We start from the raw sequence: 17,491 nt of genomic DNA, 5'->3' as shown, positions 1-17,491 counted from the left end.
CAGCTGACATAAATAGAGGTGAAGATAGTGGGATTTGAAGTCACATGTACAATGTCATTGTACATAAACCAACAGAAAGAAAAAAAAATGCCCTTAGAGGAAGAAACATCATGTCTAAAAAAGCAAAATTAGCCTTATTGATGTGTTAATATATTGACCTTGACTGTTGTTTTTCAATCCTCCATAAACAAACATGCACTTAAAGCTGACACGAGACAAGAGCAACATCCCCTCCAGGACTGTGTCGCCTCTTATATGCAATTGGACTAAAATGATGTAGACTGACGAGCCAGCATTATCATCATTAAAGTTCTGCACTCTCACTAGTGGGTTGAGAAAGTGGTCACAGTGTGCCTTCTCTAATAGTCAGGTGCAGAAGCCATAGCTTAGTGGAAGTTCCTAGAGCCAAAGACGAGATAATTAAACTAATGGATGAAGCTGCATAAATGTAATATGAGGGTATGACAGTTCATAAAGGGGTGAAGGCTTAGAGTGAGATAAGGTGTTCTCTGAAAAGAAGTGTAACAATAGGAATAGATGAATAGAGATGGATTCGCTTATATTTTTGTGGCGTGTGTGTGTATGTGTGTTGGTGTGCAGCTTAAACACACCAACCATGATAGACCATGATTAGTTCACTTTAAAGAAATAGGTTTATAACAATCCTGATTTCTGAGGGCCAGCACTAGCACTGAAACATATTGTATTGCATATTATTTATTTCAGCCTCAGTGTATCATTTACATTTTAAAAGCCCCCTGACTTGCTTAACTACTTAAATACTCACTAATTATCCCTTAATATAAATTTGACCGTGATTTGAATACAATCCCTATTTTCTGATATTAAAATGTCCATCACACGCAGCTGCAGGACATTCATGAGTGCTGAGGTTAGCTTCTGTGTTTCCGACAGTTAGCTGATATGAAACAGTTGCCCTTGGACAAAGCGGAGTAATGTAGCGTCACTAATCAGTGTTTCACTTTGCGGCTCTACAGAGGAGATCTGTGTTCTGCTCGACAGAGTGCTCACCTCTCTCTCCTGTTTACAATTAGCAAGAGGTTTCCTTTCATGGATGCAGTGTTGGATTGGTGTCAGTGTGCACTGATACACAGAGAGGGCGAAACCCAGAGAGAGAAAACATTTAGTGTTTCCTGCTGTATGGGAAAAACAACTTTTTAAATGAGCGGGAAAAGCAACTATGAACTTTGAAGGAAAGGATTTTCATTTACTTGCTCATTAGCCAGACAAACATAAGGTTTGTAATCCCCAAATAAATGAAGTAAATTAGCTGGAAGTGTCTGAAAAGACATCTTCTACATCAAACATGGTCCTTTTGAGTTTCTGGGATGAAACTCATTTGAGTTGGATCAAAATGAAAAATATCTCTGCAGAGGAGACTATTTGTTGGACAAACTAAAATTTAAAGCCTAAGAGTTTTTGAAACAGCTGTTACTGGGAAAGTACAAATCATGAACAGAGAACATGGATCCAGGATACAATACATTTGAGACATTAAGGTTTCATTCTGTAGATGGTTATGGGTTATCCCTTACCTTGGCTGCCATTTTCAAACAGATTTAAATATGGGGCACTTAGTACGATTGAGATGGTTATGAAAGACATTTTATATAATTTGGCTACTGTTGATCATTGTTGGAATAAAAGTAAAGTAAGGCTATAGATAAAAAAACAATTATTGATACCGTAAGGTATAGCCACAGAGCGCAGATTCATAATTAATGTAAGGTACATAATGACCTAAACTTTGACATCCTAAGATTTGATTAATTTTACATGAGCAGCCAAAGCAATGACACTGCTTTCAGTCCCATACCTCTATTATATACCCATGATACTGGATTCCATTACATTACAGCATCATAACAATGCCTTCATGCACGATTAAATTGCATAACTAGATGTTTGAATATATCCTCTTAGCTAAAAATGAAATCAGCCTTATCAGTGCAGTTGTCCACAAGGTATACAACATTTAGGCAGTTTATTTTTGTCCCAAATGGAATTACTGGTCAGTTATTTACTACTGCTCTTTGATAATTTGATTACATAAATGGAGCTTTGTTTGATGCTTTGTATGCTGCCAGAGATGCTGAGCTTATTTGTGTGGAGATCATCTTTTGACACGGTGAATGCACAAAAATAATGAACAAAAACGTCTACTTAAAACACTACAATTTTTGTAACAAACGTTCAAATTGTCGAGTAGTCTCAATTCAAACACTGATCAGATTTAATCCACAACTAAGGGGCCTGACACACCAGAGCTGGCTTCAAAGAACTAGTGCCAGCAAAGGCTGACTGATCAGTTTGTGTCACCTCACATCTTACATTTAACAAGTTGCTCTTACACACACACACACACACACACACACACGCAAAAAAAATACAGAAATCCTTTTTCATGATTAAAGCTTTATTTACACTGTTGACACTGGCTGTTTTGACAACACAGTGAAACTGAATATAAATCACAAATTAGATCAACACAAACTAACTACTTGAATCATAAATGAAATATTGTCAACACTTAAAATTGCATCCTGTTCCTCAACAAATGACCAAACAACAAAATACAAAAGATTAAACATAATAATTCTGCACTACTTGCAGGCTTCGCTGGTGGACATAAACATGAAGAGACTAAACATGTGGGGCACTTACAGCCTAACCCATTCCTGTATCTACAAAAAAAAGGCTGCAGCTTACAAATGCTCATTATCAAGCAAAAATAAATAAAATGTGATGCTCCCATCTGCTGTCGACAGGTGTTGGTTTTACTGGCTTCTATGAAAGAAAATGAGCTGAGGAAAATCAGAAATGGGAAAATTGACATAGTCATGGATGATGTGTGTGAGCTGTCTGTTCTCTGTAACTCTTTGCTGATCAAAACGTGTTAGACAATTTTTTTGCAAAAGATAATAGTGGACTAGGGGGGAATGGTAAAACAGGAAGCAGCCACAGTAAACTGGTTAGGCTCACTGGTTAGTATCAGGGCCGGACTCTAGCCAACAGTAGCATAAGACCATTTATATCTTAGAGAGCACATAATGTCTAGATGAAGATGAAAATACAGTGGTAATTTCATGGTATGTGGTAGCTAGTGAAAATTAGTTTTGCCTTTTTAAATAAAGGGTATGAAAGCTGAATTTCTCAGTCAGAAGAAACATCCACATAGCAAGAATTGCTGTTGTTTTTGCTCCCCTCAACATCATGTGAAAGCAGCATGCAGACTCTGGGTGCTCAGGGACAATGTGTCCCATCCCTTTTTTGAAATTATTATTTTTTTGCTTCTTTAACTTTCACCTAGTGTTAAATTTTTAAAGTGAGTTGTACACTGTTCAGTAGAAATGTCACTTAGAAGTTGCTGTAGCTTCAAAATCATGATGCTGAAAGTTTAGTCAAGAAAGTAGACTGTTTACACAGGGCTGTCACGCATTGAGACTTGAGACTCACAGAGTGGACTCTAAGGGCACACCTGTTTCTCAGCTTTGAAAAGTTGATATCAGAGTTAAGCTCATTATTTTGTGGACATAAGCGCAGACGTAACAGTCTACAGCTGTTTGATCTGACAGAGTGAGCTGTCCACCTGCTGCTGCTGCTTCCTCTCCTCCAATCACCTGCATCGCCCGTCGCGGAGCAGCAGCTGTGCCGTGAGGCGGATCGGACGGACGGGGACGCGGAGAGAGTGATGGCCCACAAACTGCCCCCATCTCCTCTTTCTCCAGTATGCTTCATAAGTTGGTTGTGTAACACTTATTGTATTCAAGAATAGAGGTGAGAAACTCAGAAAGACTCTTAACGGCGCCTGAGGGTAGGGTATTGACTTATTCTGGGTGTTGGGCGATACACTCATATACATACTGCAGGATCAAGCCAGGTTCGGGCATCAAATATATTTTAAATATATATTAAATATTAATTATGTTAAGATTAAAAGGTTTATCAGACAGTAGCACACTAACTACTTGGACAATACCAGTTAATGAGAATAAATGGAGCATTTTTAGATTTCTGTCAGATTCACTGCGTGCTGATCATCCAGAGATCCCTTCAGAAGAAAAGATTCTGAGGCATTTGTTGGCATGTTGGCCCCCTGCCATGTTAAAGGGGAAGCCGTTAAAGTTTTTGAATTGTAGAGGAAGCTCTTCCTCATGGGACAGAATGTATTTCTGTCCCTCTTTTTCTTTACACAAGGTCCTGGAGATTATTTTTACAGACTAGGGGATGTTGTACTTATGCAGCGGCCAACACCCAAGAACAGGAAGCCACAGTTTCTATGAAAGTCCACGAGATGGAAGCAGATAGCGCCAAGGGAAAACAATATTTTGGCTGGGGCTCATTCTGGTGGCCAATTAGACCCCAATGCCTGTATGATTTACCACTTCCTCTACCTGCTTTTATGTGTTTGGGGCTACTGTGCGGAACAAAATGACCCCTGATTAAAGATTGAGCTCAGGCTCTGAGACAGCCGTGGCGCCATTCTTATCAGATGCCTACTTCTCAGAACTCAGCAAGACCACCTGAAATCAATGGTTGTATAGTCTGCCACGCTGACATACTCAGAGACAGTGGGCATATTTACACTGATTGTGGTGCTACTTTTACTTTGGGATGCAGTTTTCCTAAAGGTCTCATATAGGCACCTAATCAGCTACACAGTATTCGATCTCTTCGCTGTGCTTGATACAGAAATGTGTTAAAAATAAAGAGTTATTGATTCCCATTATTAATTTCTAAAAGGCAGTCAACAAATTAAATTATGATTTACATTATTTAAGTAAACAGCTTGAAATATAAGTGTAATTTATGTGTATTTAAGGATTTTAAGGGTCCTTTGTCTTTACTTACTGAGACGCATTGTACTGTACATGCAGAGAGACGGATGGATTGTTTGTCTTTTCCTCCACCCTCTCCTGCAGACATGGGCCGGAAGCAAAGCCCTGATCTTGAATGGCCGGGTGGAGTGAGGGGTATGAGGTCACACTGTTAATTGCGTAATGAAACATGTCTGGGTTAAGATAACGCCTCAAAGGAACCGTTACGTAACATAAAATCTGAACCGACTTAAATTTGATTAAGATGTACAGTGCAGTCAGACAGTATTAGAACAGTGATACGTTTTTCCTTTGTTTGGGCTGGGTGTTAAAGCACATTGGGTTGAAATTTAACAGTTACTGTCAGCTTTAAGTGCTGACTTTTCTGCTGGATGTTTAGGGGTGTCCGTGTCAGGGTGAACAGTGTAGGACTTGGTAGCTCTTGGCGCGAATAATCCATCAACTTTAGGATGGGGGAGTAGAACAATGGTCTTAAATGAACAGGCTGACAACCAAGGAGGTTTTTATGGGCAAGCAGTTGAGTGCTCTTGACTGGCCAAATCATCCAAATGAGCATGCAGTTCACTTGCTGATGACCAGACTGAAGACAAAAAGCCACTAAAACCAGTAAGAAGTGAATGATGACTGTTATGCATGGTCTGGCAGAGCATCGCCAGGGAGGATACCAAGTGTCTGCTGATTGTCTACGGATTACATATTTTAGGCAGCCACTGATTGCAGAAGGATTTGCAGACAAATACCAAAAATTTACATTAACTTGTCCCATTAGTTTTTATCTCTTTAAATTCAGATAACTGTGTTCTGAAACTGCTACAGTTGATACAGTTCCCCTGATGGGATTCTAACACCCTTAAATTAGAACTGAGAATCAGCCTTTTAACCTCATAGTTATTGTTTCATTTGAAGCCCACTGTGCTGGAGGACATAAAATGTTTGCTCTTAGGATGATAATCTCCCTTTTAGCTTCTTTGTAGTAACTGGAAGTATACTAATGCTTAAAAAGATGCTGTTTGGTTGAATTATTCAAGTAGTGAGAATTAAGTACCATACCAGCAAATTCTCCTGTGTTTCTCAGGTTTTTTTGCCATATTTGCCCTTTACAGACGTGCTCCAGTTTTGGTGTGTCTTCCATAAACCCATAAAGGAATCAAATAAAATCAACATTAACGTCTCTGTTTGCTTGACAGACAAAGGCTCCAGATTAGATTGTTTAACTTGCGTCATACACCACACTATCTGTGTTCACTGCAAACTGCTCACTCCAAGGTGGGAAAAAAAAGACATCTCTGTGTTGGGTGATCGTTGTGTGCTCGCTGGTGCCAGTTAGTGTCAGTTTGTCTAACATGTCACAGAAAGATAGTGGTTCCCTACAAGAGCGTAGAATACAAAGTACTCCTCCTGCTGGGTCGTATCTAGGCTTTACTTGTGTCATCATTTGTTCTCTTGTAGTCATGAGGACATCTACAGCATTTCAAGTTTTTTGTATTGTGCTGCAGTAAATGTGGTTTTGTACAGAGTGTCGGGGTAATAAGGTTCAAAATCGTTACCAGTGTAGTGACTTTCTGGCAGATTTGGTGACATTTAAGAGTCACGTGGTGACTTTTTTCAAGAAAGTGCCAGACTCTTCTCTCTTGGAGAGACAATATCTCTATCTTCTGTTTCTGTCTGGACTGTGCTCAGGAGAGCAGCACCACATTAATTTTACCAATCTGCAGCAAACGTGAATGAACTGTGAATGTGCTTACAAAGCAACCAATCACTGATCCCTGTTGTTTGGCTGGGGTACTTCTAAACTTCTAAATTAGTATGAATTATTTAACTTTTAAGTGGACTCTTATTCTTTTTTGAAATAAAATCTTTTATATAAATAGTTATGTGATGATTTCACGAATATGTAAATCAGCACATGATCTAAGTGTAGTGCTTTAGCCACTTTCCAACATTGAGGCTGAAATTCTTTTTTAAAATCTCTGTCTCACTGTGGGAAAGGTTCTGTCTCTCCACGAACAGATTGGTGAGACGTGTGAATGGGTTTTCACTGAGCCTTTTCCCACCATAACTCCATGTTATGGCCTCATCACATTCTAGGTTGTGATTATTAACTTCTCTGGAGATAAGACATTTAACCTCTGCTCATCGCTTTAGAACATTTGGCTTCAGTCCTGCTAATTGGTCATTAGATTGCCATGAAATGCTTGAGAGAAACTGCCAGAAGAAAAAAAGATTTTTCTTGACATTGGTTTACTTTATTGCCTCTAAGAAGACCCCCCAACATCTGATTCTTTTTTGGTAAAGTTGTGGGAGCTTGTACCAATTTCTGAAAAAGCAGAAATTGCAAAGCTTAAAAAGTTGAGTTAAATCTAAAACGCTCCGTGTCTAATGTAGTGGCAGAAAGCTTGTTTGTGCTTGAAGATTGTTACTGTACAAGAAATTAATTTGGCCTACAACCTCTATGGCAAGCAGACAGCAGCACAGTACAGCTTTTGGTTGCATGTGCTAGAGGCATAGCGGTGACTGTAGCTGTAGGGGATGATAGATGAATTCAGATCTTGCAGACTAATAAAACAGATTAATATCTAAGTGAAGTACCACTTCTGACCACCCCAATAAGCAGTCAGAGGCCCGGAAATCTGGCTCATAATTTAAACTGAAAGGACAGAATAAGTTAACAAAACTTGTGTCTTATCGTATCAGTCATCACCAAAATCTAAAGTAACTGGCTCCTTGTTATATAAAAACCAATTTGAACTTATGTAACATGGGTCAGTAAGTGACCCGCAGAATCAGCAAAAGGGAGTGCAACTTCAAAATGACTGTAGTGGAGTTTCATTTTGATGGTTGCGATAGGAGAGGATTATTGATGATCCATTGGCTCTGATGATTCATTGGATCTTGTCTGCTTTTTATGTCACTTGGGCTTTGGCATAACACTTGGGGTGAAAGTAGTTATCTTATCTGAACCCCCTGCCAGCTATCTCCCAGAGCAGCGAGACCTTTAATCACCTGTCACAGCTGCTGTCTGCAGCTGAAACTCCAAGGAAGCTGATACTGTAGTTCTGGATGGTATAGAATGATGGCAAGTTACAACTATAGGGCAAGTTTTTATTATATTTATCAAATGCAATAGAACTGTCATCGGTCTGTAAACAAGAAAGGTGTTGTTTGACAGACAAAAGGCTAAAATATGTAAAGAAGTACACTGTAAAGCAGTTATTGTGGCCTGTAATGTTTCTTATGCCCCTTTTGATTTTTCCTGTTTGTTTTTTTAAATCAAAATCTTTTTGTGTATGAGAACAACTTCGCTCACTTTGATTCTGGCAGCAGTTTTAATAATTAACCAACATGCATGTAAATTCTGCTACTTGATCAATAATGTCTGGAGGCATGTGTTGGCCCAACTGAAGGAGCAACTATGTTCTAACAGCCTATTCTGACCCACAGCTTTTTACTCTCTCCCCTGACTGATTCCAGGATTTAGGGGGTGTAGGAAGACAATTACTCCTGTGGCGTAGCTACACATTTTGATTTCTTCATCTCTATTCTTTGGTTTGTTAGATATCTGTATTTTTGTTTGTTGAAACTGGTGTCTCATCAGCATACACCAAGAAAACTGTTTATGTTAAAACACGTACACGTTTCATACTTTAGCAGCAGCGTGGGGCTCGTAGCCCACATTAAATTCCACCTTTAACACACTTGAACCCTCTGCCTTTGAATGCAGCATGATATTACGTCATACGTGATGTTTGTAAAATATTGTTGGTTCATTATTTAATCCAAACATAACCCAACCCTACTGTGTATGGACACACTATTGAAATGAGACTGATTATAGACCACCTCTGAGCACTGGTGACACATGCATTCATGCAAAAGCCACATTGTATAAAATAAACCATGTAATAAATAAACCATTTGTAAATTTCCCACAAGTGGGATAAATAAAGTATATCTTATCTCTTAACACATAGTGTATTTCATGAAAATTATACCTTCCTGCTGATTATTATGCAAATGTATTTTTCTTTTTTTTTGCTATGGACACTCCATTTCCTTAATAAAGACTGAATGAATATCCATTTTGAGGAAAGTTAAATGAATCGGTTTAATAACATTTATTTATATGAGCTATTTTCAAGAAATGTGGTTCTCATCCATTACTCATGTCCTCAGCTGACCAAATACTTTGATTTGTATCAACTGTATCAGACTTAATTCTCATTGTTGTGCCACTGTCTCTTATAATATAATAGTGTGAAGGAAACATGCCAGTTTTTGGCATGCTTGCTTCCTTCTGCCTCTTTGTTCACCACAGAACTGACAAGGTCAAATAAATGCACTTTTAATTTGGTGAAGTGTAACTGAAGACTCACTCATGCATCACCCTGTATGTCCCCTGCAGTGACCCCAGGTGCCTCTTTTCATTCTTGCAAACTGCACTGATATATTGAGTACCTGTTCCTTTAGATCCCCGCAGAAAAGTGGATGTTCAACGGCATTGAGAAAAAGCTTTTAAAAGCATGGAATCAGACTCCGCAATTATTTTCTAGTTTTATAATTCTTGGGTTAAAATTATTCACTGTTCTTCATCGCCTATTCCCTCACTTGTCTTTGAAGCCTACTGACGCCCACAGAGGGCATTATGGTTTTTACCTTCATGGTTCACTGATAATTGAGTCGTCTTATACAGACAGGACGGTGAAGGAATCTGACAAGAAATTCCTTTGAAAGTACAGTTCGCCGTGAATACAGTATCACATAGTAAGCTAATTGTTGGATTTGATGATTCACCTGCATAAACATTCTTTCATATACCTGAAGGTTTTAACTTCTTGTCTCAGTAATACCTTTGCAGACATGTTGAAACTTTAGCAATATTTTACATGTTGAACAGCACAGTAATAAAAGTGAAAAGGACCCTGTCCCCGGTTGAGCTGTGGTTTCGTCACGTATTTCACTCTCGTGTAACATTTTGTAGTTTTGGCAGCATGACCTCATTTAGACTTGAGAACAGTCAGTCACCAAAATTGGCTGCCCCAATTTTGCCAGGATGATTTTCCTCACTTTGATTGTAGTTGCACGCAGTCTTGATCCAGAATCATATAAATTCGGACACATTTACAAACTGATGCTCTGTTCTCAGTCTTTTCAAGAGGCTATTTCTTGGTGATTATACAGCAAGAAAGTTGTACATGACTCACAGACTTCCACTTTGCAGATACATGTAGAAAATAAATGTGTCTGATGTAACCCCACTGAAGTTATTTGTGTATCCGTGAAATTATGAAGCAGTGGTCAAGTGACAGAGGTTGCAGACCATAACCACCCCCGGTTGCATGTTATACTTGCTGCAGTTAGAGTCAGTGTGCTTTATTGTAAAACGCTCAGAATCGGCAGCACTTGGTAGACTGAATCTGCTTTCCTCTTCCCTCAGTTTGAGTCAGCTGTGCTCTGGGCCCTCTTCCTTTCCTTCATCACAGCTCAGCCATTAGGTCACAGAGCTGCCATGAAGCATGTAAAGAGTACGACACAGAGACAGCGGAATAAAGTGATGCTAGAGGGAGGGTTGTTTTGCACAAAGGAGCTCTGGTGTTGCAATTTATTGTAGATACGACTGTAATATGCGTGTGTCATGACAGACTAGCGCCTTGCACTTGCCATGCCTAAAGGTTCATTTTAAATATACAGTAGAGGCTTGGCATCATGTCTACATACACAGTAAAGGCTCCATATAATATGCAAAACCCATAATAAATGACTCTGTACTGCTATGAATAGGTGTAAAAATCTGTATCTGGATTATCCTGTAATGGACAAGGTTGGAGGGTATGTTTGAGGCACAATCCTATCAGTGTCTTGCTCATCTGAGAAGAAAAGGCCAAAGAAATGCTGTGCTAGTGGCATGACTCAGTCAGTCCATCTCAACTGTGGATTACCAGGAAATGATGTGCTAATTAATGAATGTTGGCGAAACTAAGATGGTGAACATGAGCTTTGTCACTGTGAGCATGTTCGCATGAAGTACCAATGTGCCTGGGTACAACTGCTTGCGTGCCTAAAGACTATTTGTCTCTTTCTTTGTCATTTTTTGCTTTAGTAAAGTCTAATCATGATTTCCTTTATATGATGTTTTTTCAAATCCATCGTTAAACAGGGTCAACACACTTATACTGCACAATGACTTTTTACTGCCCTTCTTGCTCTCTTAGAGTGTTATTGTCTGCTATAATTGCAACTTGCGTACAGTTTTATTAATGGGTGAGTTGGTCGGTGCCAATTTGTCAAAACTGAAATTAGATAAAGATATTCTGCAGCATCAGATCTTCTATTTGTGCCAAACAACCAACTGTAACAAATACATTTGACTAGTCTGTGGATTTGTTCTCAATCTGTGTGATCATATGATGACTTCTTCTTGTTGCTCCTATTTTTGACCTGTTTTTAGGGATATTACCATGTGACATGATCTTAGCAGTTAGTCTGATTTTATTAGAGCCAGTAGATAATAACAGTAACTACAAGCAAGCAGTTTTTCTTTAATCTATGGTTTAAAAACTGTCAGAGACCATCCTAAGTGTTATTGGCTGATGGAAGAAAGATCTATAACTGGCTGATCATCCGTTGACTGATTACTGACTTTGTTGATTGCCCACATTGTACAAGCCCTGAGCTCTTCAGTTGTCTAACCTGGATATTTGATACTCCCCAGTGGTGCAATATGTGTGTCTCCACCATCTGGGGTGTTATCAGCATATCGAAGCTGACAACAGAAATGTTGTTCAAAATGTTATCCGATGCTCCCGCGTTCACGGAAGGGATATGCAGGATACGCTTTGATCTCACTTAACACTACTCCATCTGAACAAATGGTGTGACCTTTCTCAGTACTGCAGACACTGGGCCGTATCTATGCAGGCCATGTTTGTTGTCAGTGCTACTCATACATATGGACTGATCAGCACAGATTTTTTTTTTTTCCTTGCAAGCGCTCGTGTGCCAATTCTGGGAGGTCTGCCAGGCGGCATACAGCATGGATGCTTTCTCTCCGAGGGACAAAGCGGAAATGACAAGGCAATCGCCATTCTGTCAGCATTGCCATGGTAGCACAGGCACGGCTGTTTATCCCAAGGTTAATGGGATGACACCTGGAGCTGAAAGTACCATATTGAGAAAAACATGTGCCTGTTTTACTTAAAACAAGTAGATAAGAGAGATTGGTGTCACATCACACAGAAGTGAGCCCAGAGCAGGTCGGATTAACAAACGGAATGGATATTATAAACATCACTCATTCTACTTCTAGCAAAGATGATAAATTACTCAAAGAAGGAACATTTGGATTTCTCAAAATCCTGATGTAGATGTGACATTTTGTCATCAGACTGCCGCCGCCATTTATCAAAACATGTTAAAGGATTTGAGAACACCGAAAATGTCAGGTAGTTTCTTCTCCATTGAACATATTGTTACGCAGTTCATAAAATATAAAAATGCAGGATGTTTCTGAAACTGATAAAAGCTGTCTATGAGAAGTATGAATTTAGTGAAGGCGGGGGATAAATGTAGGCTTATGGACGTTTCAGCATCAAACCCGCTTGAATCCATCTCAGTGTGAATTTTTTGTACTGATATTCAGCTGTATGCTTGTTTTGCTGCTGCCACATTTTCTGAGCTGCTCCGAGTTGACCTGACGCCTATAACATTAATATTTATGTGTAAACACACTGTATATACACATGCAAATGCAACATTCTGTGAATCTCTCAAGGACACCGGGCTACACTAATGAGCCACTTTTCACTCATCTCTTGCCATTAGAATCTGTCACTTCCAAATGTAAACAGCTGACAAGATGAATCAGTCTATAATGTGTATTTAAGCATGTTTTTCCATCAGAGTCCTATCATTTTTCCATCTGATTCCCATCATGCAGGAACTTAAATTTATTCCAAAGTAACAGTATCTGTGGGTTAGAAAAAAAATGACACAAACAATAAGTAACAAAAACTGTATATAGTGCAATCCAACAAGAAGGACGACAAGCTAATGCCTCAAAAATAATGTAATCGCACCTCACTTTCACAGTCTCAACAAATATAGAACATTACAAGCTCTACAAAGGTAGGATTTGTTGAAGCATCGTTTCATTGTGTTGTCTTAACACCTTTCACTTGTACGTGATATCGTATCTAACCTCTGTGTGTGTCTGTTGGATGATGCAAAGCTAGATAATGGGCTCCTTCCCTACTTTCTTCTCGAGTATTATGACCATGATTCTACTTTTTATTTCTCATGGAGAATATACTTTTGTTAATTCATGCCAAGCCATACAATCTTCTCGTGCAAGCTGCTGTGTACAATTACAGTCTGCCACCGCTGTGCATTTAGGAGAGAACAGCTGGGCATCAAGTGCCTGGGTAACAGTTATGGAACTAGAGACAATTTCTTCTTTATTTTTCCAACCTTCAATTGGCCTCAAAATTTCAAAGAACCGTATTTGTAATCATGACCACAGGTAGCTACTGCACTAGCCTGATTATCAGACTAAATTGCCAGTTTATTTCACTTCATTCGCTCCTTTTGAATCACTGAACAAATCACAGATGCGAGCAGTGATTCAGAGATCTTGAACCAGGCTAAGTAAGTGCAATGGAGGAGATGAATCTCCACTGCAACAATGGTTACAGATAAATTCTGCAAAATTATGTTATATTCCTGCAGGGTGAACTGTAACATCAGCGTACCTCATTCATCTGTGTCCATCATAAGTATATAAAACTATCAATATCCTGCATGAATGACCTGATCGCTCCTATAAACCGTTTCACTAGAATAAGTGTGTCATGCAGCCCAGTGTGTGAGCTGCTCTCCCAGAGCTGTATGCTGAATGTAGCTGCAAATGTGGCATGTAATGTTTTAGAGAACACATGCTCATTTTAAATTTGTTCACCTCAGCCTTATAGAGCGGCAGGGCTGCAGCAGGAAAGGCGTAACCACTAGGATTATAGTCTTTCTGATGGATGGCAATGAGACAGATTAATCGACTGCTGTGCAACCCTCACTTATCTGATTTTAGCACTGCTCCTCCCTTTCTGTTCTTGAAAGGCAGAATTATCTCTCTGGCTGTAAATGGGATGTAATGTGTGTTTGAGAGGAAAATTAGCAAAAGATTACACTTTTTCCTACTTACACTTTGAATAAAAGTGACCTATGAACACTCGAGCAGCATCATGTTTCGAAAGTGTTACTTGTTTGTTTGACAATATATCTAGGCTCCTTGTTTGCATATGCTGACAATAAATCTAGGGCCATTTCTGTTTTTTAAACTTCCTTTCATATTCTAAGTGAACATCTAAGCTGTCTCCACACAGTTGACCTATGGAATTTGCTATTGTTCTGAGATAAACCCTATATATCAAACTAACATCTGAGAAGATTTTTGTAGTCTACCACAATACACTCAAGAAGAGAAAGAGTTAGAAAATAGGGGCTGAAATTGCCCACTGGAGAACCAGGAGAGTTCTCAGAATTTTTTATTGTTGGTAGCCCACATAGCACACTTTGTTGGTTAGGGAAATGGTAAATGTTTGAAGCAACTGGAGGCACTGTACTTCAGACAGCTCTGCCAAACAGAATATATATTTTCTGCAAGCCCAATTGGGATGGAAGTAAGTCTAAACCAATTGCACATCTGCCTCAAGTGTGTACTACTTTATCAAGAGTATTTCCCAGAACTGTACAAATGTGCGGCTAACCCTGCACAGTCTGAGCTTCAGTGTTTGTCCTAGAAACATTAGAGACATTCACTGAAAGTTAATACAACTGTGTGGGTATTACACATGAACTAATGTAGCTAGTCTCACAAGTATCATCGGGTTGTTTAATATATGTTATATCCTGAGCGATACTGGATTTTGTTACTGCTACTGACATCGATATTTGGGAATTCAAAAAAGTCTGGCAGATAGTAATGTTTTTTCAACATTAATACATCACATAAAAGAATAATCTTAATACACATCCAGATTTTTTTTACACTTGACAAACCACATAATGGTGACAGTTTTTTCTAAATTACCCAAAACCCACTTTAACATGTCTGCACCATGTTCCTTAATACACTGATGCAGTTATATCTGCAATAAGCTAATATTAGCACATATATTGGTGTCTTTCCTTTGACCATTAAAATACTGCCAGAAATAATGAACAGATATCCATATTCATGAGAGTTATGATATAGGAAATGAACAACAAAAGAAAAACATTTTGTTGTGACTTTCAACTAAATGGCAAAGAATTGTGAGTTCCACATTCAACAGAACTAAGCAACAGGGAATCTCACTGCTGTCCTCTTTCTGACCCCCTGGTTTGTGCTTTAGCCCATGTTTGGTCTATCAACTCTCAAGGCTAATACCTGCCTGTCTTCAGGTTGCTAGATCTTCGACTTACTTCTTAAGCTCTCTCATATTGATTGGGGTGTTGATTCTCAGTGAGGTTTGCTCTTAGTCGCAGGGTTTTTATATGACAAGGAGTGACTGGCTGCAGTGTTAGTATCAAAAATATTCATAGAGCTTTAACCAAACTGTTGTTTGACAGAGCCAGTTGGATTTAACTGAGAGGACTTCCATGTAGATGGTAAGGTTATGGCCTTAGCAATCACAAATCAAATGGAATGGAAGAGAATAGATAAAAAACATTCTATATAAAGGCTTAACAGATATTTTTGTACACAAAGCACGTTTTATTTGAATATGGTAAACATTCACTCCATTTTATATGAATCACTTATGTGCAAGCAGCTCTCTCTTGCCTTATAGTATTAGTATTGCAATCATAATGGGCTCTGTTCCAGGGTATGAAATATTGGACTTGTACTGGTACAGACATATTGGTAAGTCTAAAGCCATGACTGACAAATTTAATCCTGCTTGCTAATGCAGTCATTAGTTAGAAACGCAGCTCAAATCCATTCCAAGATTTGCCTGCAATCCAGACCTTAAATAAATCCATAATCTTGTAGGTGGTGTTTAGAAGACAATTGATGTTAATTTAAGTCACCGGACAAAACTAAGACATTTCATTTCATGCACTCTTTTCCTAACCTAGTAGCATATTCATGGGAGAGATAGATGAAACGAGCCCTGTTTATGTGTCTGCGCGCCCCACACTTGCATGTTCATGGTTGTTCTCTGGTTGACGCCGTAAAACATTGGATATTTCAAAATAATCCTGAATCACGCTGTCGTTTCGAGGGACTCGCGCACAGTGTCTTTGGCTGCAAGGTGTTTATACATAGCAAGACATAAAGCCACCCTTGATCCAGGGTGTTTTCGTAAAGAGGAGTTCTCATATCTTTTTCATGAGCCAGTAGCGAAGTTGCCCTATATCTGTAGGGAATGGGATCATGAATATTGTGTTAACCCAGAAAAGTTAAAATCCATGCATGCTTCCTTGTTCCCCTGATCCCTCAGCTTTTGTTGTTGCATTGGCCCATTGTACCCGAGAAGAGATCAAGGGGACCCCTGTCGGTTGTGGATTATTCCTTTGTAGAAGCGCCACTGTAGGGGATAGAGGATTAAAAGAGCAGACAGTGGATGGGGATTCTACAGGAAGTTAGTTTGCAGCGCACACTGCACATGAATTGTTTAAAGTGGACTATTTGGCGTCATGTTTTTTGTTTTTTAAACACATCAGAAACATTAATTCTGTACCCATTCTCAGCACAGTTTCAGGAGGTGCAGCACTGTAGGAATGTGCCTCATTTGGATATTTATATCGTATATGGACAATTAACGCTGGAATTGCCTGTAGCCAGATGATGAATTTTCATTGTGTTTACATGTTTTCCCAGCTGTTGGGAGGGCTTAGAGGGCACTGCAGCTGAATGAATATGAAAATATAATCGTCCTCTTTCTCTCAATTTCCATTAAGGGCATATTGAAAGCTTGCTGTCGCTGTAGCTGTAATATTGTCACACTGTTTCAAATTTTCTGTGTATGTTGGACCCATTATCCTTACACCAAGGTGTTTTCTGGAGACTAGTCTACATTTTTCATAAGTTTTTGTGTCTTCTTTTGCTCCTGCAGGAAACCATGGACCTCGAGGCTGGGCAGCCTCATACCCAGAATGTGCTGCGAACAACCAATCACCTGTAGACATTGCAGATGAGCAAGCTCTGGTTTCAGAGGAGTACCAGGAGCTCGTGCTTGACAAGTTCAACGCTGAGTCCTCCAACCAGACCACCATGAAAAACACTGGAAAGACAGGTATGAATCACAGAAGTTGTTCAATCAAATTTTATTTGTATATTAACTTTCCTACAGGTTAGTGCAGTTCAAAGTGCTTTACAGATAAGCTAATAAAACAATAAGACAGTACAAATAAAAATATGTGATTTATTATATCTGTAGCAAGCATTAAATACATAATAATAACACAATGAAAATAACACCCCTAATTTGGATTTCTTTGTAGGATAATCATTTTCAGTCGTTAATTTAAAGTGATACCAGAATGTCATTTGTCATTTGCTATGCAGTTAAGCTTGGGGTAGCCATTCCTACAAAACATTTTACCTCTGGTTTTATGAGTCCAGTTACAGGCAGTGTTGCGGAAAAACCTTAATATCC

General features: G+C 39.0%; 1 protein-coding gene across 1 annotated transcript in view; it reads left to right on the top strand.

Annotated features, from left to right (window-relative positions):
- The window catches only part of ca16b (carbonic anhydrase XVI b), a 100,702-nt gene that overhangs the window by 35,754 nt on the left and 47,457 nt on the right, over positions 1-17,491 (top strand). The window contains exon 3 of the mRNA XM_018686553.2: positions 16,949-17,128. Coding sequence (XP_018542069.1) covers positions 16,949-17,128 — 180 coding nt within the window. The remainder of the gene's footprint in view (positions 1-16,948; positions 17,129-17,491) is intronic.

Source organism: Lates calcarifer, linkage group LG12 (assembly GCF_001640805.2).
Source record: "Lates calcarifer isolate ASB-BC8 linkage group LG12, TLL_Latcal_v3, whole genome shotgun sequence".
Lineage (NCBI taxonomy): Eukaryota > Metazoa > Chordata > Actinopteri > Centropomidae > Lates > Lates calcarifer.
This window is presented reverse-complemented; position numbering and strand designations above follow the sequence as displayed.